Source organism: Prunus mume, linkage group LG5 (assembly GCF_029339155.1).
Source record: "Prunus mume cultivar Tortuosa linkage group LG5, ASM2933915v1, whole genome shotgun sequence".
In the NCBI taxonomy this organism is placed as follows: domain Eukaryota; kingdom Viridiplantae; phylum Streptophyta; class Magnoliopsida; order Rosales; family Rosaceae; genus Prunus; species Prunus mume.
The window spans coordinates 25,324,458-25,351,866 of record NC_142702.1 but is presented as its reverse complement, the minus strand read 5'-3'; the positions used below and the strand labels follow the sequence as shown (position 1 = coordinate 25,351,866).

The following is a 27,409-nucleotide window of genomic DNA, read 5'->3' as shown; positions in this document are numbered from 1 at the left end:
GGCTATACTATTAATTTCAGGAATTTTTTTTTATAAAAAAAATGGAGTATAACCCCTTGGCTGTACTCTTTTAATATGGCTTATCAAAAAGAGGGCGAATGCCATGGATATTGTGAAAAAAAAGCCATGTGTGTGGTGGTGGTCGTCGTAATTTCAACCCTCAATAGTTGGTATAATATGCAATTATGAAGATCAATTAATTTGATGTTGCTCGAGAATTGCCGTTCCCAAGTGATGACATCATTGCTTTTTTAAGAGAGAAGAAGAAAGCAGAATAATCTGATCTCTTTTTATTAGTTTGAAGTCCAATACGTATCCAATCCAATTCATTCAGCCAATTAATTTTGTAAAACAAAGGATACATCATCCATATTCAAAAACAAACATTCCAAAAGAAGCTTCAAAATGTCAACTTGAAATGCTGCTTAGAGCATCTCCAACCGATGTGTTAAACGTGTCACATAGACATTTAAAAGCTATAAATAACATCTCATATCGCTTCAACCGATGTGTCAAAGTTGATGTGGAATGAAGGCTGGAGGTTGAGATGTTATTTTTGACATCCCAAAAGCAAGAATATGTCAAATGAATATTTTATTATTTTTTCTTTTCTTTTCTTTTTAACTAAAAATGAATCAACACTAAAATATAATAAAATAATAATTTAATTTGACTTATCGGGTGGAGTGTAAAGCTGTGCAAGATGTCAAATTGCCACATCAGCCATCAAATTTAAATTTGATGTTTGGTATTTGACATCTCCCTCAGAAATGCTCTTAAAGGAACACATTCGTCAGAACTGCATTTGATTGCAATGATGCCTTTCAACAATTTCAAACCCTAACAAGGAAATTAAACAAAAATGCTTTTCATCATAAATTCTTATAGTATATCAAGTCCAATATTTGAATATATAGAATGGTAATTCATCACGTTAGAAAAAATTAATAAACACAAACCTTATCCTTATCGAGAGGAACCACAATCTCTTCAAGTGAACGAACATCCCTAACATCGAAGTTTTTAAGCAGACCGATACTTGAAATGGCAGACATAGGCTTCACTTCCAAATCATCCGTTATCATGTAAGTCACAGCCTCTCTCACAAACCCATCTCCCTTGCCGCCGACTGGAATTGACGGCCGAGCAACATAAGTCATGTGTTTGGAAATAAAGTTATGGCACTTTGAACCCTTCATGCTAGGCCTCATAGACTATGAAGCTGCAATTCACCTCTGGAAGGTTGACACGTTTGACTTTGTTGTTTGCTTGAGTGCCTATATTGGCGTCGTTTATGGCAGCGTTGAAATTGGACTAGTCTTAGCAGTACGTATGACTGTATGTCACACCAGTAAAAAGTTATTGTGTGTGACAATAACACCATATCAACAACTTAACATTACTTATTAGAACTAATATTTCTTTTTTCTTGTGTGTAGGTTGCGATATCTGTTATCAAGGTACTTTTGTTTGGCAAGGCCAAGGACTTTTGTTCAAGGAAACCTTCCAAATTCCATGGTTTACAGAAATGTTGAGTAGTATCCCAATGCAAGCAATGTTCCTGGAATTCTCATAATTGAGATTGATGCTCCCATTTACTTTGCAAATACCAACTAGTTAAGAGAAAGGTACTAATTAATTAAACCTGAACACACTCTTGCATGTTATAAGCTTATTATTGATTGTGTAAACCAAGCTGCTTCCATCCCTTGCAGCATTAAGCTGCTTATTCAGGATATTCTCTTGTTGTGTTCCATTTGTGAGAAAATGGCTTGTAAGCATGTGTTCAGGGAGGCTAATTTTACGGTTAATGTTGTTGCCAACTTGGGGCACGAGCTTATTCCGTTTAAGTTGTGGGAGAATGGGCTACTTTTGAAATATTCTCTTCCGTTTTATTTCGATCTTTTTGGCCCGTAGTGCCTATCAAAATAAAGGACTCTTTTTTTGTTTTTTGACTGAGTCATGGTAGAGGGGAAGGACCTCAATCACTGAGCTAAACCCAAGCAAGGACACATGCCATTATTGCTTTTAAGAATAATAAAGCAATGAATCAGTGAATTGTTCTTGTACTTATACCAGTGTTTTAAATTTAATACAAGAATAATGTGACTCAAACTGTAATTTAGTCAACTAAATCTAACTTTAGTCTCAGAAGACCAGTAATCTGAAGTTTCAAAACTTAGACACTTACATTGGCGAAGCCATGAATTCTGTCAAGCGTGGTCATAAAATACCTACTAATACCAAGAGGTGCAATGCAACGGCATATATACATAGACATAGGTATAAAAAGAGAGATTTTTGTAGGTGGTAACTAAGTAAATTCAATAAGTAAAGAATTATAAATGTAGAACTGTTTGGCATTGGAGTTATTATTGGTCAAAAAATGATGACTTGGGTTTGAGCAACGTGTCCTTGCCAAGATTGGGCTGCAAATCTTATAAAGTTGGCCTAAGCAGCCAACCATGCCGTTCTTGGAGAAGAGCTAATGATGGTGCCAACATGCAGAGACAGAATTGTTAAGAAGCAATCAACAATTTCTTTGCTCACTTCAGCAAACAAAACTTTGTGGCTTTTTGTGTCTAATAGGAGCTTCAAGCTCACACTAGGGTTGGAGGTTGCTGCCATATTAAACTAGTGATGAAGAAGGCATAGCTTATTGTCTACCAGAATATGCCAATATTTGTTTCGTATTGCCTAATTCTAGATTGATAATTGAAGCACTCAAACGTTGCCTTTATTGCTGTGAACCTCAACATTGTGTATCATGGTACAGGGCATTGTGCCAATGAAAATCAACATTGGAACTTTGTCTTCATCAACATGCATCTAGAGCTTGATCTCTATTTCTCTCACCCTTTCAGGACTTTAGGGAGCCACTTAGCAGACTCTTTGGGAATGAGATTGAGATTGTTTTTGTAATCGATGTAGTAAAGCCCGAATTGTAAGGTATAGACATATCTTGAGGCTTCTTTGGAGCTAAAGGATCGTTGCAGTAGCAGATTGGCTTCATTAGACCTGCAGGGTCGTTTTTACCATATCTTGAGGTGTAATAGTTGATGCCAACAAAATCAAAGGAATACTTCAACAATCTCCTCTCTTCGTCCTTGGTGAAAATGGGCAGCCTTTCCTTGACCAAATGTCTCATGCTCTTTGGATAATCTCCATATACCAATGGCTCCGTGTACCATCCATGTTCTCTTTACTGCAGCTCTGTCTTCTGTTGATTCTGAGTAAGGCTCCACATATTCTCCTATAAGACTAATTCCAATTTGTCCACCTTGTTTCTCTGTAAAGCTCAACAACAGTGGCATGGGCTAGGACTCCTAGGAGAAGGCTATGGCTCACAATGTAAGGTTCAGTGACTGAATTGTCTTCCCTGCACGGAACAGAAACCCTTCCCGGCTCATATATTCCGAGCGGCTATACCATTAATTTAGTAAAAATTAAAAAACATAGTATAGCCGACCGGCCATACTCCATGCGGCTATACTATAATTGGAATAAAAATTTAAAAAACATGGTGTATAGCCGGTCGGCTAGACTATTAATTCAGGGCAAAAAATAAAAAAATGGAGCCTAGCCGATCGGCTATACTATTAATTGGAAAAAAAAAAATTAAAAACAGAGTATAGGCTATACTATTTATTTAAAAAAATAAAAAAAGGACCCAAGTAGAGCCGACCGACTGTACTGTTTGAATATAATATATTTAAAAAGTATAGCCGGTCGGCTATAATATTTATTATTAAATAGAAATATTATATTTAAATAGTATAGCCGTTTTTAAAAAAAACATGGAAAAAAAGGCCAAAAAAAGCTATACATGCTTCACATTCCCCTCTCTGCTTGGCTCGCTTCACTGAATCACACTTCCCATCAAAGTCTTCAAGTTCAAGGCCAAAAAAGAGATGGGCAATTCCTCATTTGAATTTTCATGGAGCCTCCCAAGAAATCAAAGAAAAGCAAGAAAGATAGGAAATTGAAGAAAAACTTAAGTTTGGTTCCAGTCGAGCCTAAAGCCGCAGACTCTGACTGGTGGGATAGTTTCTTCAACCCAAGGTTTTTCTTTTCACTAAGCTCAGTCTCCAATTACTCCGCTTCCTGCTTTTTAGTGGAATGCATTCAGATTACTTGTAGTTTTAACTAAATTATCTTTATATTTTGTTTATTTTGGAAAATCTATGATGTAGACATCTAGAACAGGTGGTGGATTTTGTTCTGTAATGTTAAATTCGGTAATGATGTTCATAATTAGAGCTCAAAACCTATAAACTATGCTTTTGTTTAGTTAGGTTGTTGGAAAAATCGGCCTACGCGCTAGGCGGCCGCCTAGGTGGCTCCATTTTTTTTTTCTTGAATTTAGCTAAATTATGAACTCGCTTCAATTTCTGATGGCCGCTATAAGAAAACTGGCGTTTGATTATGTGTTTTGCATCCTGAAAACACAAAGATGTGGTCGAAAAGTTATTGCTAGAGAGAGCAATGGAGATTTTAGCCTGTAAAAGTAGTATGTAATTTATAAAAGCTTTTTGAATTTTGGTTTTTACCTATAATGACAATATTTTTAAATTAATGCCCGAAATTTTCTGGTGGATATATATTTTCAGATAGGAAAGCTGAAGAAGGGGCTTAATGCAATGTCCTTTGGAGACCTTGTGTTTGTGTCTCCTTATCTGTGACAACAGCTTTCAAAACTGAGTCATAGCTCTCGCCATAAGTAATTAACATAATTCTTTAGTTACTGATGTTGTTTAGGCTAGTTGATCACGAGAAAGAACATGTTGTATTGCAAACTGTTCTTAATTATAAAAATTAATGGATTGTGGGTTTTCCTAATTGCTATGTGCAGGAAGGAATAGCAGTAGGGAGAAGCTTTTCCATATACAAGAATTACCACATTGATGGGAACAAAGAAATGATTGCCATTGGTATGATGAACATTGCTGGTTCTTGCACATCTTGCTACCTCACCACAGGTTAATCACTCATCGTACGCATTTAATACTAATTAAATTAAGGGGTTTAATCTAAATTAGATTCATTTCATGTTGCTAATTAAGCGAAAATTTTTCATCAATTTTCAGGGCCGTTTTCCAGATCAGCAGTTAACTACAATGCAAGATGCAAGACGGCAATGTTAAACGTTCTCATGGCAATTGCGGTTATGTTCACATTGTTGTTCCTCATTCCTCTATTCCATTACACTCCCCTGGTTGTGCTGTCTGCTATTATAATAGCTGTCATGCTCGGCCTCATAGACTATGAAGCCGCAATTCACCTATGGAAGGTTGACTCGTTTGACTTTGTTGTCTGCATGAGTGCCTGTATCGGCGTCGTTTTTGGCAACATTGAAATCGGCCTAGTGTTAATGGTACGTACGACTATATGTCACACCAGTAAAAAATTATTGTGTGTGACAATGACACCATATCAACAATCTAACATCACTTCTTAGAACTAATATTTCTTTTTTCTTGTGTGTTGGTTGCAATATCTGTTATCAGGGTACTTTTGTTTGTGGCAAGGCCAAGGACTTTTGTTCAAGGAAACCTTCCAATTCCATATATGGTTTACAGAAATGTTGAGCAGTATCCCAATGCAAGCAATGTTCCGGAATTCTCATACTTGAGATTGATGCTCTATTTACTTTACAAATACCAACTACTTAAGAGAAAGGTACTAATGAATTAAACCTGAACACGCTCTTGCATGTTATAATCAAATTTAAAAATAATAATTTGAAAGTTGACCCAAAGTCCTACCTGTTTTCAGGATTACAAGGTGGATAAATGATGAGGAAGATAGGATCAAATCTGCAGGGGAAAGTAGCTTACAATATGTGATATTGGATATGACTGGTAATTAGGGAAACAAATAGTGCATATATATATAAAGAAAATTAATGTGACATTTTTTACCCTAAAATTAATTTGTTTTCTGGTTTAATTTGCAGCTGTTGGTAACATAGACACAAGTGGGATAAGCATGTTTGAAGAGGTCATAAAGCTACAGAAGGGGGCTCCAGGTTAAAAAATCTGCAACAGTCTCTTTCAATTTATCAAATATTTCCTTCCAAGTTTTTATTTCATCTGTTCATATAACTCTGTAATTTTGTTCCCATCTGTGTTTAGCTTGTACTTGCAAACCCAGGAAGCAAGGTGATGAAGAAGATGAACAAGTCAGAGTTGATTGAGAATACATGTCAAGAATGGATTTATCTCACAGTTGCAGAGGCTGTTGCAGCATGCAACCTCATGCTTCACTCCACCAAGCCCAAACCTGGCAAAGATCAAGAACCAGCTGCATGGAACAATGTTTGATGGCTTTCGCTAGCTGCAATGTGAATTTATGTATCAGAAAGCAATATCCACATAAATATGAAGACTCATTTGAATTAGAGCGAGATGAATTTCAGGAAACGACGTTTGATGGCTTTGGCGGCTATACTATAAATCTCAGCAAAATCTATTTTTTTTAAAAGGGAGTATAGCCGAGCAGCTATACTATTTTAATATATTACATTTAAACAGTATCGCCGCTCGGCTATACTATTTACTCCAAAAAATTTTAAAACAGCATATAGCCGTACGGCTATATGATTAATTTCAAAAACAATTTCAAAACACCTAGTATAGCCGCATGGTAATACTATTAATTTTTTTTAAAAAAAAAAAAAAAAAAAAAACTGGTGTATAGCGGCGCGGCCTATTCATTGGAATAAAAAAAGGAGTATAGCCGGGCAGGCTATACTATTAATCTCAGGAAAAAAGTTAAACAACAGGGTATAGCCGTACGGCTATAATCTTTAAATATATTTTATTTAAAGAGTACAGCCGCCCCGCTATACGCTGTGTCTTTTTTTAAACTTTTAGTCCAATTAATAGTACAGCAAAAATGAAGAAAACGATTCATTCAACAGGTATAGTCTCAAAAACATCTTGGAGTCACACAAGCTCAAAAGTTCTAGCAAGTCAGTTCAGCTACCTTGACAGAAGAAACTATCCTCTGAAAAGGAGCATGGTGAAGTCGATTTCATCAATTTACAACTGACTGATTACCTAGTCCGAACTCAGATGCACAACAGTCAAACTAGCTCCAAAATTCCATTTCCAGAATTGATCAGGCTTAAAGTTGACATGTTTACTCCTCTTTCTTCCCAAGGAAGACACTGGTAAGAACTGCGTTAGACTCCAATGATGCCTCGAGCAATTTCAAACCCAAAAAAATTAATGAAAAGAAAATGATCATTTTGAACAAAATAACAATTCCTCCAACCAAAACAAAAAAACAAAAGAATATAATAGCAGATGAACTGTGGCAAATTAGCTTTGTAATTTATAGGCGTACAAAAGAGAAAACCCTATTTAATCATAAAAATATGCAACAAATCTGCTCAAAATTAAAGAACGGCATTTTCCAAACCCTACGGTGAATGGATGAAGATGGAGGTTGGATGGTCAACAAATGGAGATTCCAGTTAATCCATATTAATTATAACTTTCCATTATCTATGCAAATGTTGACCTATCTTTTAAACGTTACAACTTGCCATTACGAGCGTGACCTTTCATTTAATTTGAATTATTCAATCGTTTATTAAAAGTTGCAGAGTTTCTTTTTCTCGAACCTTGAGGAGAAGGCATGCATGCGTTAGCTAGTTGGACTCCAAGGATGCCTTCAGCAGCTTCAAACCCTAAGAAAACGACAGGACATAAATATACAAAATTAGTGATAACCTATAATATACTTTAACTGAAGCATCAACATAGCCTAATATTTCAAAACAGAGTCAACTAATCAATTAATTGTTTTTTTTTTCTTTGACAAAACGATAATATAAACTATTCTAATGTATAGGGTGATATCAAATTTGAGAAAGGGACGGACACACTGCATTGATTAACTGTCGTAATTGGTTAATTGATTATTAATAAGAACATTTTTCGTCTGAAATTATTAATATATAATTAGTAATTAAAATAGGGAAGCATATAGATGATATATATATATATATATATATATATATATATGGAATTCAGACCTCCTCCATGCCAAGGTTAACCCCTTAAGCATAGTTAATGCTAGCAACCTTCTCTCTAACCTTTTCTTTTGAACCTTATCTCTTTTTTGCTTGATATGTGTCATTCTCCTTACACTTAAAACAATGTCATTAATATATTATCCAAGTTAACTTTTGCTTTCCAAGTTTACCCTGATTAAATGTATTCAATTTATCCAAACAAATTTCACAACTTTCTTACCATCTTTTTTTTTTTAAACGTCAATTATTTTTTTAAAGAAAATGTTTTCTTTTTTTCAAAAAAGGGGAAATGTCCCTTTTTTTAAACACAAAGGACTTTAAAAAAAAAAAAAATCTAAACCCTTTGTGTTTAAAAAAAAAAAAAAGGGACATTTCCTCTTAAAAGCAGATATTTTCTTTAAAAAAAATAATTGACGTTAGAAAAAAATTAATAAGATGGTAAGAAAGTTGTGAAATTTTTTTCAATAAATTGAATACATTTAATAAGGGTAAACTTGGAAAGCAAAAGTTAGCTTGTATAATATATTAATGACATTGTTTTAAGTGTAAAGAGAATGACACATGTCAAGCAAAAAATGGAGAAGATCCAAAGGAGAATGTTAGAGAGAAGGTTGCTAGCATTTCTCTACCATAAATGGTAGACACATAGACTCCACTACCAAATTGTCCATGATCATATATGTAACAACACTCTTCACATACCCTCCCTTGCTGGACGTTTCAACAGTGCTACAAGGTGCTTGCGTAAGATAAACATAAATTTACTGGAGTGGAGATAGAATAATAACGTGTGCATTGTGAACAAGCAGTTCTTGGAGAGGAGCCTAACCACGGTGCCGACAGGCAAAGAGAGAAGGTTGAAAAGAAAATCCACAACCTCCTTGGTCGCTTTAGCAAACATAACCTTGCGACCCTTTGTGCGGACAAGAAGCTTCAGTGTCACACTAGTGCTCTTGGAGTGTGCCATTGATGCAAATATTGAAGACAAATAGGCATATGCATATTTCTAAGCCTTAGAAAGACCTAACAATTTATAGCTTTTCAAATTCATTCATATCGAAGCTGAAGAATCACATGATCAATGGAGATTAAACCCCCACTGATCGGAACTGAAGGATGATCATGATTCACATTGACCAAGAAGGCGGAGGGTTAGCAAATTAAACTACTACTGGTATTTATTTTTTCAAATTAATGGTTGACATTGATGATGAAAACCATGGAAAAACAATTAATATTTGTCATTCATTTCTTTGAAGAGGAGTGCTAGCAACCTTCTCTCTAACCTTTTCTTTTGGACATTCTCTCTTCTTCTCATGACAAGTGTCAATTTCCTTACACTTAAAACAATATCATTAATGCATCATACAAACTAGTTTTTGTTTTCCAAGTTTACCCTTATTAAATGTATTATTATTTTTTTAATAACAAGCTAATTTTTTTCACAACTTTCTTACCACCTTGTTAAAAAAATTAAATAAGAAAATAAAAACTAAAGTTTTTTTCCCCCCCAAAGAGAACGTGTGTTTTGTTAAAAACAAAATAAAGATTTAAAGAAAAAAAATGACGTTTTTATTTTTTATTTTTTATTTAGTATTTAATTTTTAATAATGTGCTAAAGAAGTTGTAACAAAATTTGAATAAATTGAAGGAAATATAAAAGCCAATACATTTTAAAAGGGTAAACTTGGAAAACAAAAACTAACTTGTGTGATGCATTAATGATATTGTTTTAAGTGAAAGGAAAATGACACTTGTCATGAGGAGAAGGGAGAAGGTCCAAAAGAGAAGGTTAGAGAGAAGGTTGTTAGCATTCCTCTTCTTTGAAACTAGGCTTTGCCTTTTCGAACTCCTTGTGTTGGTTTAAGATTTTTTCTGCAACACATTTTTTTTTTTTTTTAGCGTCCATTTTGGGCTTCTTCCATAGTTTATTTTGACCATCGAGCTTCACTGGACTATTGTCAAATAAAAAGGTATAATAGAAGAAGACAGAAGAAACACCTTCAACATGTAGATATGAAGTCATTAAATTCATTATGCATATACGCACCAAATAAACTCCAAAATAATAATTATTGCATAACAAAACACATCTCGCTTCAGAATAACAAAAAGTTCAGAGTGGCTCCAAAATGTTCATGCCGCCGACTTCATCCCAAGGAACACATCAGTGTGAGGACTGTTTTTGACTCTAAAGATGCCATGAGCAATTTCAAACCTTAATGAAGAAACACACAAAAATGTTAGAAGCATTTTAGCATTGGTGCTTTCTTTGAGCAATTATAAGATGAAATGAGAGAAGCATATTCAAATGATCAAACCTCTTGCAAGCCAAGCTGAACCACCCTCTCTTCAAGGACTCCAACATCCTTCACATTGAACTTGTTAAGCATGGCAATGCTTGAAATGGTAGACATAGGCTGCACTTCCAAATCATCCATAATCACACACACACACACACACACACATATATATATATGTAACACTTTCACATACCCTCCCTCGCTGGACAAAATTGTATCTCCTGCAGACGTTTCTGCTGGTGGACCAACATAAGTCATCTGCTTGGACATTCTGTTCCCGCACTTTGGACAAAAGGCTCTTGGGTCATCTGACACATAACGTGTGTTGCACTCTTCGCCCTCATCATATGAGTAATAACGCCTGCCATTGCAACCACAGTAGTAAAAGTTCTTAGCTTCTGATTTATTGTTGGTCAACAAATGGAAAATGTTAGCTCCAGCAACAGCTGACTTGGGTCTGAGCAGGGTGTTCTTTTTGAGATTAGGTTGCAAGTATGTGTAGTTAAGATTTTCAAGTCTCTCGTAGAGCTTGCCTAAGCAACCAACCATGCCATGCTTAGAGAGGAGCCTAATGACGGTGCCAACATGCAAAGACAGCAAGCAAAGAGAAGAAAAAATCAGCAACTTCTTTGCTCACTTCAGCAAACAAAATTTTGTGGCTCTTTGTGTCTATTAGGAGCTTCAAGCTCACACAAACATCGGAGGTTGCTGCCATATTGAACTAGTGATGAGAAAGACAAAGGAAATATACGGCTATATATTCCTTATATAATAATTGTATGCCAATATTATTTTTGTATTGCCTAATTATAGATTCATAATTGAAGCACTCAAACGTTGCCTTTATTGCAGTGAAACTCAACATTGTGTATCATAGTACAGGGCATTGTGCCAATGAAACTCAACATTGGAACTTGGTCTTCATCAACATGCATCTAGAACTTGATCTCTATTTTCTTCTCTCACCCTTACTTAGCAGACTCTCCGGGAATGCGTGTGAGTTTGTTTTTGTAATTGATGTAGTAAAGCCTGAATCTTAAGGTATAGCCATCACCCCATTCATAGTCATCAAACAGAGCCCAGTGGAAATATCCTTTCAAGTTCACTCCATTCTTCATTGCCCTGTTCATCCAATACAAATGCCTCAGATTATTTTCAATTCTATGTGGGAGTTAGGTGGCGCATGGGCGCCCACCTAGCCTGCTTTAGGAGGCCCTAGGTGGCTCTAGGAGGCCCTAGGCGGGTCTGGGCGGGCGTTTTGCCGTTGAGGCGTGGACGAAGGGCGGTTGAAGTGCGCAGGATCCACTGCTTGTTAGGAAGAAAGACGGAGAGAGAGAGATAGAGACATAGAGGAAGGAGAAGGCGACGATGGGAAGAAGAAGATATCTTACCATTGTATTTTTAATATAACAAACGGGTTAGGTTTTGTAAAATGGCCTTAAACATTGTATTAAAATGGGCCTTTTTTCTGTGTAAATCAGAAGCTTCAAACTCACGCTAGCGCTGTTGGTAGCCATTGAGGGGATATAAGCTTCATAAAAAAAGTATCGCAAATTCAAAATTATTCAAAAATGGCAATGGTGAATGGATCAAGAAGGTGGAGGCACCTTGGAGACTCTGCATCATCAGTCGACCACGAAGCAACTCTACATTTACAAATCTGTCATTACCTATACCAACAGCCAGATTTACAATTCGTTTTGTTTTGTATTTGCTTTTTCATATTAGTTGTATTGTATCTTCAGACTTCACTAGTTCAGAGACAAAAGACAGTGAAAAAGCCAACTAACAGGTCTATGCTCCTTTCAGCAAACAGAATTTCGTGGGTTTTTTCCATGGACTAGGAGTTTCACCTTGTTTTTGGTGATTGCCATTGATGACGTCAAGAAGACTGATCCATAATTACATGGATGAGTTTATTCTTTGGAATGGATGATGAACTTCATAGATCAAGTAAGAGGAGAGAAATTTGATAGGTAAAGAGAGAGAAGATAATAGATCACTAGAACATGTAATTTTGTCACACGTACACGTGAGTATGGATTAATCTGGTGTGAAAAATAGGAGGATCTGTAATGCAAGCCATCAAAAAGCTTTCATAAGCTTGCAAACTGCCACTTCAGAAACAAAACTACATTTGATGTGTTTAGAAATTGAAGTAAGAATTTGTGTGACATGACAAGGGTTTGAGTTGCAAGGTGTCCGTGTTAGTTAACCATAGGTTTCATGCAAATGTTAACCACCAATATGCAAAGACAGAAGAGTGAAAAGAAAATCAACAACTTTTTTGCTTGCTTGTAACTCTTTGTGCAAAGAGGACAGAGAACTGCCCAAATGGAAAAAAACAGAGAACTGTTATAAAAGTTGGTCTCCTGCCAACTGGTTTGAGATTTGATCATGCCGAAAAGAAACTAAGAAATGGAGGCCCAAAACATAAAATCAACAGAAAAACCAAAAACAAAACAGTGCAAATGCCTTAGAGAATCAGTGCTTCATAAAGTCCACATTTATCCTTGCGGAGCAGTGTAGATGAGCAAGTTTACTTCAGCAGCACGATTGGTTCTCCTTGTTCATTTTTGTATCAACGACAGTGCAAAAGGATCATTGGGAAAGCAGATTGGTTTCTTGGACTTGTTGGACATTTTGAGTGAAATGCACGTTGGACAAGTTGTTACAGGACTATCAGAAATATGGCGGTTGCAATTTGCACAGAGGTAGAACCATTTAGGCGCATTCGAGTCATTGTTGGCTGACAAATGAAGGATGTTAGCGCTAGAAATTGTTGTCTTGGGTTTCAGCAGGGAGTCTTTGTTAAGATTGTATTGTATGTATGTGTCACTGAGACTTTCGAGACTCTCGTAAAGTTTGCCTAAGCAACCAACCATGCCACCATTAGAGAGAAGGAGCCTAGTCACAGTTGCAACATGCAAGGACAGAAGAGTGAAGAGAAAATCCACAACTTCCTTGCTTGCTTCAGCAAACAGTACTTCAGCAAGCAAAAACATGTTTAAATGCAGGAGATGGAACAAAATCAAGTGAAATGGCCTAAGGTTGCATGCACCCTATTAGTTAGTATTTCAGTACAAGATCATCAGACTAGGAAGGTTGATTCACTAGTGACCTGCCACATGACTGTGAAAACAGTGTAATCTTAATTCCACGCCAACCAAAAGCTCATTATCTTTCAATTTCGAACCAACTTAAGTCAGTTCCGATACACCAAGAGGTACCCTTCCAGGATGTGGCATCCAGGGGTAGGCGCCAGGGAGCTAGGCGGCGTCTGGGCCCTAGGCGGCTCTAGGCGGCCCTAGGAGGCCCTAGGCGGCCTAGGCGGCTCTAGGAGGGTCTGGGCGGGCGTTTTGCCGTTGAGGCGTGGACGAAGGGCGGTTGAAGTGCGCATGATCCACTGCTTGTTAGGAAGAAAGACGGAGAGAGAGAGAGAGAGAGAGAGAGAGAGAATGATCGAGACAGAGAGGAAGGAGAGGGCGACGCCGGGAAGAAGAAGATATCTGACCTAATTTTTATATTTGTACAGTATAGCCGTGCGGCTATACTATTAATTTGAAAAAAAATACAAAAAACACGGAGTATAAAGGCGTGGCCATACTATTTTTATATATTATATTTAACCCGTATAGCCGACCGGCTATACTATTAATTTCAAGAAATAAAAAATTAAAAATGGAGTATAACCGCTCGGCTGTACTCTTTTAATATGGGTTTAGATATGCAATTATGAAGATCAATTAATTTGATGTTGCTTGAGCATTACCGTTCCCAAGTGATGACATTGCTTTTTTAAGTGAAAAGACATCATTGCTTTTTTAAGAGAGAAGAATCTGATCTCTTTGTATTAGTTTGAAGTCCAATATGTACCCAATCCAATTCATTCAGCCAATTAATTTTGTAAAACAAAGGATATACATCATCCATATTCAAAAACAAACATTCCAAAAGAAGCTTCAAAATGTCAACTTGAAATGCTGCGTAAAGGAACACATTCGTCATAACTGCATTTGATTGCAATGATTCCTTTCAACAATTTGAAACCATAACAAGAAAATTAAACAAAAATGCTCTTCATCATAAATTCTTACAGAATATCAAGTGCAATATTTGAATATATAGAATGGTAATTTATCACGTTAGAAAAAATTAATAAACGCAAACCTTATCCTTATTGAGAGGAACCACAATATCTTCAAGTGAACGAACATCCCTAACATCGAAATTTTTAAGAGAGCGATACTTGAAATGGCAGACATAGGCTTCACTTCCATATCATCCGTTATCATGTAAGTCACAGCCTCTCTCACAAACCTACCTCCCTTGTCGCCGGCTGCAGCTGCCCGAGCAACATAAGTCGTGGGTTTGGAAGTGAAGTTATGGCACTTTGGAATGGCCTTAAGGTCGTCAGCCACATAGCATACCTCGCCAAAGTAGGAGTAGCTTGACGGCTGAAATGACCGACACGTGTACGACTTTTTACCTTTTGATTCACCGTCAATCAAGTAGGAAGAAATTGATGGGCTTCACCAATTGGCATTGGCAGCTTCTTAGGTTTTAGAAGGACATCCTTGTTGAGGTTGGGTTGCAAGTACGTGTGGTTTAAGTTTTTTAAGCTGCCGTAGAGTTTGCCTAAAAACCGACCATGCGTTTTCTAGAGAGGAGCCCAATCACAGTGCCGATGGGTGGAGGCGAAGGGTGTAGAGAAAGTCAACAAAATCCTTGCCATCTTAGAGAACTTTTTTATGCTTTTTGTCGATGAGGAGCTTCGAACTAACTGGAGAAGTAGAGATTGATTTGGTTTTGGGTTTGGATTTAGAGGGGCCCATTGAGGCAGAGTGAGTGAGATGGAGGACATGCTCGATGCAACTATATATATATATATATATATATATATATATATATATGGAGAAGTATTAAGGACCTATTTATTTGTAGACCCATTACTTTGAGAAACTGAAACGTTTTCTAATTGTCATTTGGATGGACTTTATCTAAATTATACGTTTAATTGTCATTATGGGGGAAATCTTCTTCTTTTTTGAGATAACCTAGCATGACATTTCATATATATATTTATTCATTTACGAGATGTTGCAAATATTCATTTCTCGAACCTTGGCGTGCATGCGCAAGCTAACCAATCAAATTAAGCAAACTTCTTCATCTTATTCAAAGGGAAACGAGAAAATATTGAAATCCGAAATATAGAAACCTCCAAAATGACATCATAGAGATAGAGCAATTAATACGAATCTCATTTCACATCACAAAGCAGAAACGTTTAGGCCTTCTTATTAGTATTACCCAGGAACACATTGGTAAGGACTGTACTAGTCACCAACGATGCCTTCTGCAGCTTCAAACCCTATGAAGACAGAAACAGAAAATACAATGTCAGAATAATAAGGTTCAATATAAGGAGACAAGAATTAGAAAACATCCTAATTAGAAAACATCCTATGGTTATTCATTTGTGTTCATCACTGATCATCAGGTAGGCAAAGTAAAACAAATTTCTTCTTTTTTTGGGTTACATTAAAGGAAAGAAACCCTGCAATACTGGGTGCCATGGAGGGGAGGGGGAATCCACCACCACTGTGGTGGGAACCCATTGGCGTACAAAAAAATTATTTACTAATAAGACTATTTTTTTAGGCAAAACGAACTATACATTAGTGTCACACTGAAGCTCTTGGTCGACACAAAGGGTAGTTTCTCTTTTTTAGACATTATGACATGCAAGAATCCAGATTTCTATATACGATAATTGATTATGCAAATGAACTAAAGTGTTGTCAGATTTCTATATAGGAAACTCGATAAGTCAAAAGTATATAGACATATAGGAGGAATAATTTTCAGACCTCTTGCATGCCAAGATGAACCACCTTCTCTTCAAGAACACCAACCTCCTTAACATTGAACTGGTTAAGTACAGCAATACTTGAAATGGTGGACATTGGCTTCACCACCAAGTTATCCATGACCCTGTATGTCACTACTCCTTTGACATAGCCTCCCTTGCTGCTGGATGTTGCCACGGTCGTAGGTTGTGGACAAACATAAATCACCTGAGTGGAGATGGCATACCTGTTGTAAACACGAAAATCCTGCGACAAATGGGAGAAGAACACGTGTACAATGGAAATTAAACACTAGGAATTTAAGAGACCAAAGTTCGAAGCTGAAGAATCACGTGATCAATGGAGATTAAACCCCTATTGATCGGAAATGAAGGATGATCATGATTCACATGGACCAAGGCGGAGGGTTAGCAAATTAAACTACTGGTATTTATTTTTTCGAATTAATGGTTGACGTTGATGATGAAAATCACGGAAAAACAATTATTATTTGTCATTCATTTCTTTGAAACTAGGCTGTGCCTTTTCAAACTCCTTGTGTTGCTTTAATTAAGATTTTTTCTGCTTTTTTGTTTTTGTTTTTGAGCTTCCATAGTTTATTTTGACCATCAAACAAACAACCATCGAGCTTCACTGGATTATTGTTAAATAAAAAGGTACAAATAGATGAAGACAGAAGAAAAACCCTCAACATGTAGATATGAAGACATTAAATGCATTATTGCATAACAAAACACATCTCGCTTCAGAATAACAAAAAGTTCACAGTGGCTCCAAAATGTTCATGCCGCTGACTTCATCCCAAGGAACACATCTGTGAGGACTGTTTTTGACTCTAAAGATGCCTTGAGCAATTTCAAACCCTAATGAAAAAACAAAAAAACAAGTTAGAATTATGCATTTTAGCATTGGTGCTTTCTTTGAGCAAATTATAAGATGAAATGAGAGAAGCATATTCAAATGATCAAACCTCCTGCGGGCCAAGCTGAACCACCCTCTCTTCAAGGGCTCCAACATCCTTCACATTGAACTTGTTAAGCATGGCAATGCTTGAAATGGTAGACATAGGCTGCACTTCCAAATCATCCATGATCATATATGTAACAACACCTTTCACATACCCTCCCTCGCTTGACAAAATTGTATCTCGTGTAGACGTTGCTGTTGGTGGAGCAACGTAAGTCATCTGCTTGGACATTGTTCTTCCGCATTTTGGACAAAGGGCTCCAACGTCATCCGACACATACCGCGTGCTGCTGTTTTCAGTCACATGGTACGAATGGAAAGAGGATGATGGGTGATTGCAATCACAGTAGTAAAATTTCTTAGCTTCTGAATCAGATTTATTGTTGGTCAACAAATGGAAGATATTAGCTCCAGCAACAGCTGACTTGGGCCTGAGCAGGGTGTTCTTGTTGAGATTAGGTTGCAAGTATGTGTAGCTAAGATTTTCAAGGCTTGCGTAGAGCTTGCCTAAGCAACCAACCATGCCATCCCCAGAGAGGAGCCTAATGACAGTTCCAACATGCAAAGACAGCAAAGAGAAGAAAAAATCAACAACTTCTTTGCTCACTTCAGCAAACAAAATTTTGTGGCTCTTAGTGTCTATTAGGAGCTTCAAGCTCACACAAACGTTGGAGGTTGCTGCCATATAGAACTAGTGATGAGGAAGACAGGGGAACTATGCGGCTATATATTCCTTATATAATAATTGTATGCCAATGTTATTTTTGTATTTCCTAATTATAGATGTTAATTGAAGCACTCAAACGTACGTTGCCTTTATTGCAATAAAACTCAATATGGTGTATCATAGTACAGGGCATTGTGCCAATGAAACTCAACATTGGAACTTGGTCTTCATCAACATGCATCTTGAACTTGATCTCTATTCTCTTCTCTCACCCTTTAAGGAATTTAGGGAGCCACTTAGCAGACGCTTTGGGAATGCGCGTGAGATTGTTTTTGTAATCGATGTAGTAAAGCCCGAATCTTAAGGTATAGCCATCACCCCATTCATAGTCATCAAACAGAGCCCAGTGGAAATATCCTTTCAAGTTCACTCCATTCTTCATTGCCCTGTTTATCCAGTACAAATGCCTCAGATTATTTTCAATTCTATGTGGATCCTTCAGTGCAGCATCAAGTCCAAGTTCATTATCCTTTGGCTCAGTAATTCCATTTTCAGTAATGTAGATTATCGGATTCCGATAATTTTTATTCATGAACTCCAACAGTTTCTTCACACCTTGTGGATAAATAATGTAGAGGATCGAGTTTCCTTCAGCCTAAGGACCAATAGGATCTCCGTTTTCGTTTTCGTTTTCGTTCAGTGTTGAAGCTAAAGGATCGTTGCGGTAGCAGAAGATCTGTCTTCTGCTCATTCTGAGTAAGGCTCAACATACCGTCCTACAAGACTAATTCCACTTGTCCACCTTGTTTCTCTTGAAACTTCTCTCTGTAAAGCTCAACAACAGTGGCATGGGCTAGGAGAAGGTTATGGCTCACAATGTAAGGTTCAATGGCTGAATTGCCGGCGCTATGCAAAGAAGCCCTGCTGAAATAGAACACCTTCCCGGCCCAGCAATTCCAAAGTCATATCCAAATTTGGCAATATTCAACTGCTCGTTGATTGTGATCCAATTTTTGACCCTATCTCCGAATGTTCTTAAACAGATTTCAGTGTAAGCCTTGAAATCATCCACAAAAGAACGGTTCAAAGGGCCAAAGTACTTGTCTTCCAAACCTTGTGGTAGGTCAAAGTGCAATAAGGTCACATAGGCTGTGATCCCGTTATCGATTAATTCATCAATAAGGCTGAAATCCAGTATAGCCGCGCGGCTATACTGGTTTGAATATGATATATTTAAGCCATATAGCCGACCGGCTATACTTTTAATTTAGGAAAAAAAATTTAAAAATGAAACACGGAGTATAGCCGAGGTTTAATATATTATATTTAAAAGGTATAGCCTCTCGGCTGTACTATTTATTGGAATAATAATTTAAAAAACACGGCGTATAGCCGGTCGGCTACACTATTAATTTAGGAAAAAATTACAAAAGTAAGTATAGTCGCGCGGCTATACTCATTTAATATAAATTTACACAAACCAGGCCAAATTGTTTGAGTTCAATTCTAAAATATAAGCAGTAGGTGCATTTGATATGTTGTGAAATTAAAGTTAAAATGCAATCGTAGAGAAACGGCTGAACTCAGATGGCCCTTTGTGTCAATCAGGAGGATAGGCTTCAACAATTCATCAGTTTCTTCAGATGTTTTGAATCAGTATATACAGATGAGCTTCTTCAACCTCCCTCAGTACAAAATTGGCCTCCTTATTTGTTCTAGATCAACGATAAAGCTGAATGATTGTTGCGATGGCTGATGAGTTTTCTTGAGATAAAATGAGTGAAACTAATAGAATCAATGGACCAAAGTTTACATGATCCAAAGTAAAAATAGAATAGAAATCCCAATCCACAAACCAAAATGGAACCCCAAAAGCTCAATGTCGCTAGAGGACCAAAGTTGAAAAGTTTGTGCTGTTTCTTTCCAAGGAAGACATTGGTAAGAGCGGTATTTGACTCCAATGATGCCTTAAACAACTTCAAACCCTACAAGAGAGAGAAATATACACGTAAGACATTTAGCTCTCTAAATAGATCAACAAGCCACTGATGAGAGTTAGAGACATACATAGGACATGAAACCTCCTTAACTTCAACACTTGATTCGGTGGTCATTGGCTTCACTTCCAAATTATCCATTATCATGTAAATAACACCACCCTTGACATAGTCTGCCCTTATGGAGGTTGCTCCAGTAGGAGCAGATGGAGAAACATAGACACCAGGGTGAAAATGTTACATGATCTGCACTGTGGACAAGGGATTCCGTAGCTCTCAGATATACGGTTACTGCACCTCACACAAATGTAGAACAATTTAGAAAGATTCTAGCCATTGTTGGTCGGCAATGGCAATTCAAAGATATTGGCCGCAGAAATTGTTGTTTTGGGTTTGAGCAGGGTGTCCTTAAGATTGAGTGGCAAGTATGAGTTGACACTAAGACTTTCGGCACTCTGGTAAAGGTTGCCTAAGCAACCAACCATACCAGAAAACTGCAAAGACAGAAAACTGAAACGGAAATCAACAACTTCCTTGCTTGCTTCAGCAAACAGAACTTTGTAGCTTTTTGTGTCAATCAGAAGCTTCAAACTCACGCTAGCGCTGTGGGTGGTAGCCATTGAGGGGATACTAAGGACAGACCTTCACACAAAAAAAGTATCCTAAATTCAAAATTATTCAAAAATGGCAATGGTGAATGGATCAAGAAGGTGAAGGGTCACCTTGGAGACTGCATCATCAGTCGACCACAAAGCAACTCTACATATACAAATCTGTCATTACCTATACATAGGGAATATAATCTAAAGATGAATGAATAAATATGTATTTATTTATTTCCACCAAAAAATTGTAATCTAAAATATGTACTTATCATTCTTTTTAAGTTGGGAATGCTATTGAAATATAAGCCTGCGTACATCATGAGAGAGAGAGAGAGAGAGAGAGAGAGAGAGAGAGAGAGAGAGAGAGAGAGAGCACTAAGAATGGAACGTTTAATATAAATTGCTTGGCCTGAATTGGTCCTTGTATTAGTGAATATACAAGAAAAATCTGATTATGAGTTACCAGGGCGTTACAGCACTGTACAACTAGTTGATTAGCAACAAGGCAGTTAGAGACCAGCATCATCCTCCTCCTGCCTGTACACAGCAAAGTCCAAAACTCATTATGTCAGGATTTGAAGAACACAGAAAAGTAAAGACTCGTCAGGGAAAATAAAGCAACTAGGCGGCTCTAGGCGGCCCTAGGAGGGTCTAGGCTGCTCTAGGCGGCTCTTGGAGACTCTAGGCACTCAAAGAAGGTCTAGGCGGCTCTAGGCGGACCTAGGCGGCTCTAGGAGGGTCTGGGCGGGCGTTTTGCCGCTGAGGCGTGGACGAAGGGCAGTTGAAGTGCGCAGGATCCGCTGCTTGTTAGGAAGAAAGATGGAGAGAGAGAGAGAGAGAGAGAGAGGCAGACAGACAGAGAGAGGAAGGAGAAGGCGATGCTGGGAAGAAGAAGAAGATATCTGGCTAATTTTTATATTTGATAAGCCGCACGGCTATACTATTTTTGAAAAAAAAACAAAAAAAAAACACGGAGTATAAAGGCGTGGTCATACTATTTTTATATATTATATTTAACCAATTCAGCCAATTAATTTTGTAAAACAAAGGACACATCATCCATATTCAAAAACAAACATTCCAAAAGAAGCTTCAAAATGTCAACGTGAAATGTTGCTTAAAGGAACACATTTGTCATAACTTCATTTGACTGCAACGATGCCTTTCAACAATTTCAAACCCTAACAAGGAAATTAAACAAAAATGCTATTCATCATAAATTCTTATAGAATATCAAGTCCAATATTTGAATATATAGAATGGTAATTCATCACGTTGGAAAAAATTAATAAACACAAACCTTATCTTTATTGAGAGGAACCACAATCTCTTCAAGTGAACGAACATCCCTTACATCGAAGTTTTTAAGCAGAGCGATACTTGAAATGGCAGACATAGGCTTCACTTCCATGTCATCCGTTATCATGTAATTAAGTCACAGCTTCTCTCACAAACCCACCTCCCTTGCCGCCGGCTGCAACTGTCGGCCGAGCAACATAAGTCGTGGGTTTGGAAATGAAGTTATGGCACTTTGGACAAATGGCCTTAGGGTCGTCAGCCACATAGCATACCTCGCTAGAGTAGGAGTAGCTTGACGGCTGACATGACCGACACGTGTACAACTTTTTACCGTTTGATTCACTGTCGGTCAAGCAGGAAGAAGTTGATGGGCCCCACCAATTGGCATTGGCAGCTTCTTAGGTTTTAGAAGGACATCCTTGTTGAGGTTGGGTTGCAAGTATGTGTCGTTTAAGTTTTGTAAGCTGCCGTAGAGTTTGCCTAAACAACCGACCTTGCGTTTTCTAGAGAGGAGCCCGATCACAGTGCCGACGGGTAGAGACAGAAGGGTGAAGAGAAAATCAACAAAATCCTTGCCATCTTCGGCGAAGAGAACTTTTTTCTGTGTCAATCAGAAGCTTCAAACTCACGACTGTTGGTAGCCATGTTAAGAGCATCCACAATCATAAACCACCTCCTTAGACAAATAAGAAATTGTAAAAATGCCAACCACACTCCCTATCCACCTCCTAAAATAGCCAGATTAAATCTGACTCCTAATTCGTTTTATTTAATGTATTTGCTATTTGCTTAAAAAAGAGTTATCATTTATTCTCCAGTATGTATTGTAGAGAGCACCTAAAATAGCTTCAGACTAAGAAATCATCACTAGTTCTTCATAAAAAAAGATCGTAAATTCAAAATTATTCAAAAATGGCAATGGTGAAGACAGTGAAAGACTCTGCATCATCAGTTGACCAACAACTCTACACAAATCTGTCATTACCTATACATAGGTAATATAATCTACGGATATATGCTAGTTGGCATTCATTTCAGCGAACAATTCGTTTTGTTTTGTATTTGCTTTTTCATTTAGTTGTATTGTATCTTCAGTTCACTAGTTCAGAGGCTTTTTTCCATGGACTAGGAGTTTCACCTTGTTTTTGGTGATTGCCATTGATGACGTCAAGAAGACTGATCCATAAATTACATGGATGAGTTTATTCTTTGGAATGGATGATGAACTTCATAGATCAAGTAAGAGGAGAGAAATTTGATAGGTAAAGAGAGAGAAGATAATAGATCACTAGAACATGTAATTTTGTCACACGTACGCGTGAGTATGGATTAATCTGGTGTGAAAAATAGGAGGAGCTGTAATGCAAGGCATCAAAAAGCTTTTATAAGCTTGCAAACTGCCACTTTAGAAACAAAACTACATTTGATGTGTTTAGAAATTGAGGTAAGAATTTGTGTGACATGACAAGGGTTTGAGTTGCAAGGTGTCCGTGTTAGTTAACCATAGGTTTCATGCAAATGTTAACCACCAATATGCAAAGACAGAAGAGTGAAAAGAAAATCAACAACTTATTTGCTTGCTTGTAACTCTTTGTGCAAAGAGGACAGAGAACTGCCCAAATGGAAAAAAAACAGAGAACTGTTATAAAAGTTGGTCTCCTGCCAACTGGTTTGAGATTTGATCATGCCGAAAAGAAACTAAGAAATGGAGGCCCAAAACATAAAATCAACAGAAAAACCAAAAACAAAACAGTGCAAATGCCTTAGAGAATCAGTGCTTCATAAAGTCCACATTTATCCCTGCGGAGCAGTGTAGATGAGCAAGTTTACTTCAGCCGCACGATCGGCTCTCCTTTTTCATTTTTGTATCAACGACAGTGCAAGAGGATCACTGGGAAAGCAGATTGGTTTCCTTGGACTTGTTGGGTCGTTTTTACCATATCTTGTGGTATAATATTTGTTACCAATAAGATCAGAGGGCCAAAGTTGAAATAATCCAATGTAAGCCAATGCAGTCAATGTCAATCCACAAACTAAAATGAACCTCCAAAAGCTCAATTTCTTTAGAGGACCAAAGTTGAAACCTTCATGCACTTTATTACCAAGGAAAACATTTGTAAGAGCGGTTTTTGACTCCAATGATGCCTTCACCAACTTCAAACCCTAAGAAGCAAAAGCAAAAACAAAATATGTAGTATCAATCAACAGACACAGAGTAAACAAAACAAATTTTACAAAAGAGATGAAACCTCTTCAATGTCAAGATCAACCACCTTCTCTTCAAAAGCATCAACCGTCTTAAAGTTCAACGTTTTAAGCAATGTGATACTTGATACAGTAGACATAGGCTTCATTTCCAAATCATCCATTATCATGTACATAATGTCGCTCTTGACGTATCCGCTCTTAATATTGCCAGACATCACTCCAGTAGGCTCTGGTGGAGGAGCAGCATAAAACACCTGGGTGGATATTTTGCGTGAAATGCACGTTGGACAAGTTGTTACAGGACAATCAGAAATATGGCGGTTGCAATTTGCACAGAGGTAGAACCGTTTAGGCGCATTCGAGTCATTGTTGGCTGGCAAACGAAGGATGTTAGCACCAGAAATTGTTGTCTTGGGTTTCAGCAGGGAGTCTTTGTTAAGATTGGGTTGCATGTATGTGTCACTGAGATTTTCGAGGCTCTCGTAAAGTTTGCCTAAGCAACCAACCATGCCACCATTAGAGAGGAGGAGCCTAGTCACAGTTGCAACATGCAAGGACAGAAGAGTGAAGAGAAAATCCACCACTTCCTTGCTTGCTTCAGCAAACAGAACTTTGTTGCTTTTTGTGTCAATCAGGAGCTTCAAACTCACAGTAGCGCTGTTGGTGGTAGCCATTCAGGCAATATTGAGGACAGAGGAGAAGGGCAGCATATGCTTAAGCGTTTTAAAAAAGACCCATTTATAGGCTTAGAAAGGAGTCCTGAATTCAAAAAAAATTCAAAAATGGAATGGTGAATGGATCACGAAGTGGGGGGGTCACCTTGGACCCTGCATCAGTCGACCACAAAGCCAACTCTACAGGTACAAATCTTTATTACCAATAAATGTGTCTTTATTACCAATATAACATTTCCATCAACCAGGCTACATTTCCAATTTCTTTTTGTCATCTCAAGGGTCGCCTTATAGTTGCTGCTGGTGAAGCAATATACATCTTGAGGGACTATAGTTCCTCTGCAGCGTGGACAAATAGCTTAGTGGTTGTCTGAGACATAGCAGCAACTGGTCGCAAAACAGAACTGTTCGGCGGGCCTTTGGATCATCGTTGGTCAAAATCCGAAGGACATTAGCTCCAGCAGAAAGTGTTGTAGATTTCAGCAAGGCCTCGTCCTTGTTAGTAGCAGGTTGTAGTATGTGTCACTGAGATTTTCAATGATCTTGTAAAGTTTGACTAAGCTTCCACCCATGTCATCCACGAGTTTAGTGGCAATGCCTAGAGGCAAAAGACAAGACTAAAAAGCAAATCCACAAAAGTGCTTTCCCCCTTCAGGCAAACATAACTTTGTGGCCTTTTTACATGTACTTAATTTTGGTGATTGCCATTGATGCCGTCAAGAATACTGATCAATAATTTTATTAGAAAAGCCTGAAGGTGAACTGGTCGTGAATACCTGTTGATAGATAATATATTTACCCCACAACTAGGATTGTTGTTTTTATCTCATTAATTATCATCCTCTGTTTCAGGATTTATCTTTAATTACATGATTAATAGATCATTATAAGGCTGCTTTTGAAGATGAGAATTCCTTATTTCACAAATGATAATCCGTATAGACGAGAACAGCTAGCTGGGTTATAAGATTTATTTCATTCATATGACTAGGATTTTGATCTTACTCACTAAACATGGATCTTAATAGCTCAATTTAGTTATAATTTGTATTGAACAAATCCATTCACAAACCCAGACAAAACTGATTCATCAAATATTCTCCCTGATTTAGATGAGAGTGCTCAATGGAATCAAATTGTTACAACTTACAACCATTTTCACTTATCATTCTTTTTAAGTTGGGAATGCTATTGAAATCTAAGCCCGCGTACATCATGAGAGAGAGAGAGAGAGAGAGAGAGAGAGAGAGAGCATTAAGAATGGAACGTTTAATATAAATTGCTTGGCCCGAAAAGGCATTCAGGAATTGGTCCTTGTATTAGTGAATATACAAGAAAAATCTGATTATGAGTTACCAGGGTGTTACAGCACTGTACAACCAGTTGATTAGCAACAAGGCAGTTAGAGACCAGCATCATTCTCCTCTTCCTGTACACAGCAAAGTCCAAAACTCATTATGTCAGGATTTGAAGAACACAGCAAAGTAAAGACTCGGGGAAAATAAAGGTCAACAATCCTGATTGGAATTAATATGGACCCAGCTATTCAAAATCCTTATTTGAAAACTCCATCTTTTTTTAATATTTTACTTAGGAAAGATGACATCAAGGAAAATATTATGAAGCATTTTCAAATGGAACTTTTCCAAGACAATGTTAGCATTTCTCAATTCATTTACATCAACTCTTTTTATATTACTTGGTTTCGGTTTTGATGATTTGCTAGCAGTATCAGACACTACCATCCAATCAAAATTCACTTCTAATTGGGGATTTTTAATATAAATGGAGACATTAATAGACTTTTCAAGGGGCACCTACTGCAGCTGGCCCAAAATAATAGCAAACAAGGTCTGGTTCCATATAGCAAGTGATTCAGCAACTTCAAAGATAAAAAAGTGCATAAGCAAAAACAGGTTTACATGCAGGAGATGGAACAAAATCAAGTGAAATGGCCTAAGGTTGCATGCACCCTGTTAGTTAACCTAGTATTTCAGTACAAGATCATCAGACTAGGGAAGGTTGATGCACTAGTGACCTGCCACATGACTGTGAAAACAGTGTAATCCTAATTCCACTCCAACCAAAAGCTCATTATCTTTCAATTTGGAACCAACTTAAGTCAGTTCCGGTACACCAAAAGGTACCCTTCCAGGATGTGGCATCTTGATAACCGGTGAATTTGTCTAAACAGAATAGCCATCTAGAGTTACTATCCCACTCGCAGTTCCTAAAAATAGTGCACCAGCATGTCACATACATGGAGGAAATTAGTTCAACAATGGTTACCATCAACTTCATTACCTCAATGGTTTTTGCCACTGGAGATTATCCTGATGCCTGAAAATGTTGGACTGCAAATTAAGCCATGTGAAGAAACAGAAAATTGATTTGAGCAATGGGACTATAGATCTCTCCTCATTTGCACTGGCACTACAATAGACTCAACAATTCGAGAAACTCCACTGGTTCTTCATTTTCTTTAACAATCTGTTCAGATACAGCATTCAGTGGTCACAGTTAGAAACCCTGTCAGATTTACCAACAATTGACAAGCATGCATTCCACAGGCTTTAATCCAATAGAAAGTGATACTTTGAAGAAATACAGAATGAATGAACACAAAGACATCGACATAGATACCTTAAACCCCAAACAAGCCATAAATGAACACATTAGTACTTCCAGAAATATAACTGGTCACTGCTGAGTAATGACAACGGTTTAATAAATAAGAGTAACGACTGCTGAGTTTGGTAACAAAATAAGTTAC

The 27,409-nt window shown here is 37.5% G+C and overlaps 2 protein-coding genes and 4 pseudogenes across 5 annotated transcripts in view; 1 reads left to right on the top strand and 5 right to left on the bottom strand.

The window, feature by feature from the left end:
- Nucleotides 1–27,409, bottom strand: part of MKP1 (mitogen-activated protein kinase phosphatase 1) — a 31,858-nt gene that overhangs the window by 1,054 nt on the left and 3,395 nt on the right. Inside the window, exons 3-6 of one of the 3 annotated variants that reach the window (XM_089052537.1) lie at nucleotides 26,941–27,126; nucleotides 26,675–26,866; nucleotides 19,921–20,988; nucleotides 19,472–19,838 (exon numbers count right to left, since the gene is read on the bottom strand). In XM_089052537.1, the coding sequence (XP_088908663.1) occupies nucleotides 27,070–27,126 (57 nt within the window). In that variant the 3' untranslated portion in view covers nucleotides 19,472–19,838; nucleotides 19,921–20,988; nucleotides 26,675–26,866; nucleotides 26,941–27,069. Of the gene's footprint in view, nucleotides 1–19,471; nucleotides 19,839–19,920; nucleotides 20,989–25,890; nucleotides 26,066–26,674; nucleotides 26,867–26,940; nucleotides 27,127–27,409 lie in introns of those variants that run through there. The other 2 variants (XM_008247169.3, XM_089052536.1) reach the window with 2 other exon arrangements.
- Nucleotides 1,159–6,323, top strand: LOC103343723 (sulfate transporter 3.1-like; annotated as a pseudogene).
- LOC148917425 (uncharacterized) lies at nucleotides 7,144–11,062 on the bottom strand (annotated as a pseudogene).
- On the bottom strand, nucleotides 17,003–17,871 carry LOC103332687 (uncharacterized). Its single transcript, XM_008235436.2, has 2 exons — nucleotides 17,191–17,871; nucleotides 17,003–17,083 (listed from the first exon to the last, which is right to left on the bottom strand). Exons 1-2 carry the CDS (start codon nucleotides 17,869–17,871, stop codon nucleotides 17,003–17,005), a joined length of 762 nt encoding a protein of 253 aa, XP_008233658.2.
- On the bottom strand, nucleotides 18,122–24,782 carry LOC103343511 (uncharacterized; annotated as a pseudogene). Its single transcript, XR_016127041.1, has 3 exons — nucleotides 24,004–24,782; nucleotides 23,622–23,917; nucleotides 18,122–18,542 (listed from the first exon to the last, which is right to left on the bottom strand). The product of XR_016127041.1 is annotated as an uncharacterized LOC103343511 (transcript).
- LOC148917424 (uncharacterized) lies at nucleotides 21,573–22,410 on the bottom strand (annotated as a pseudogene).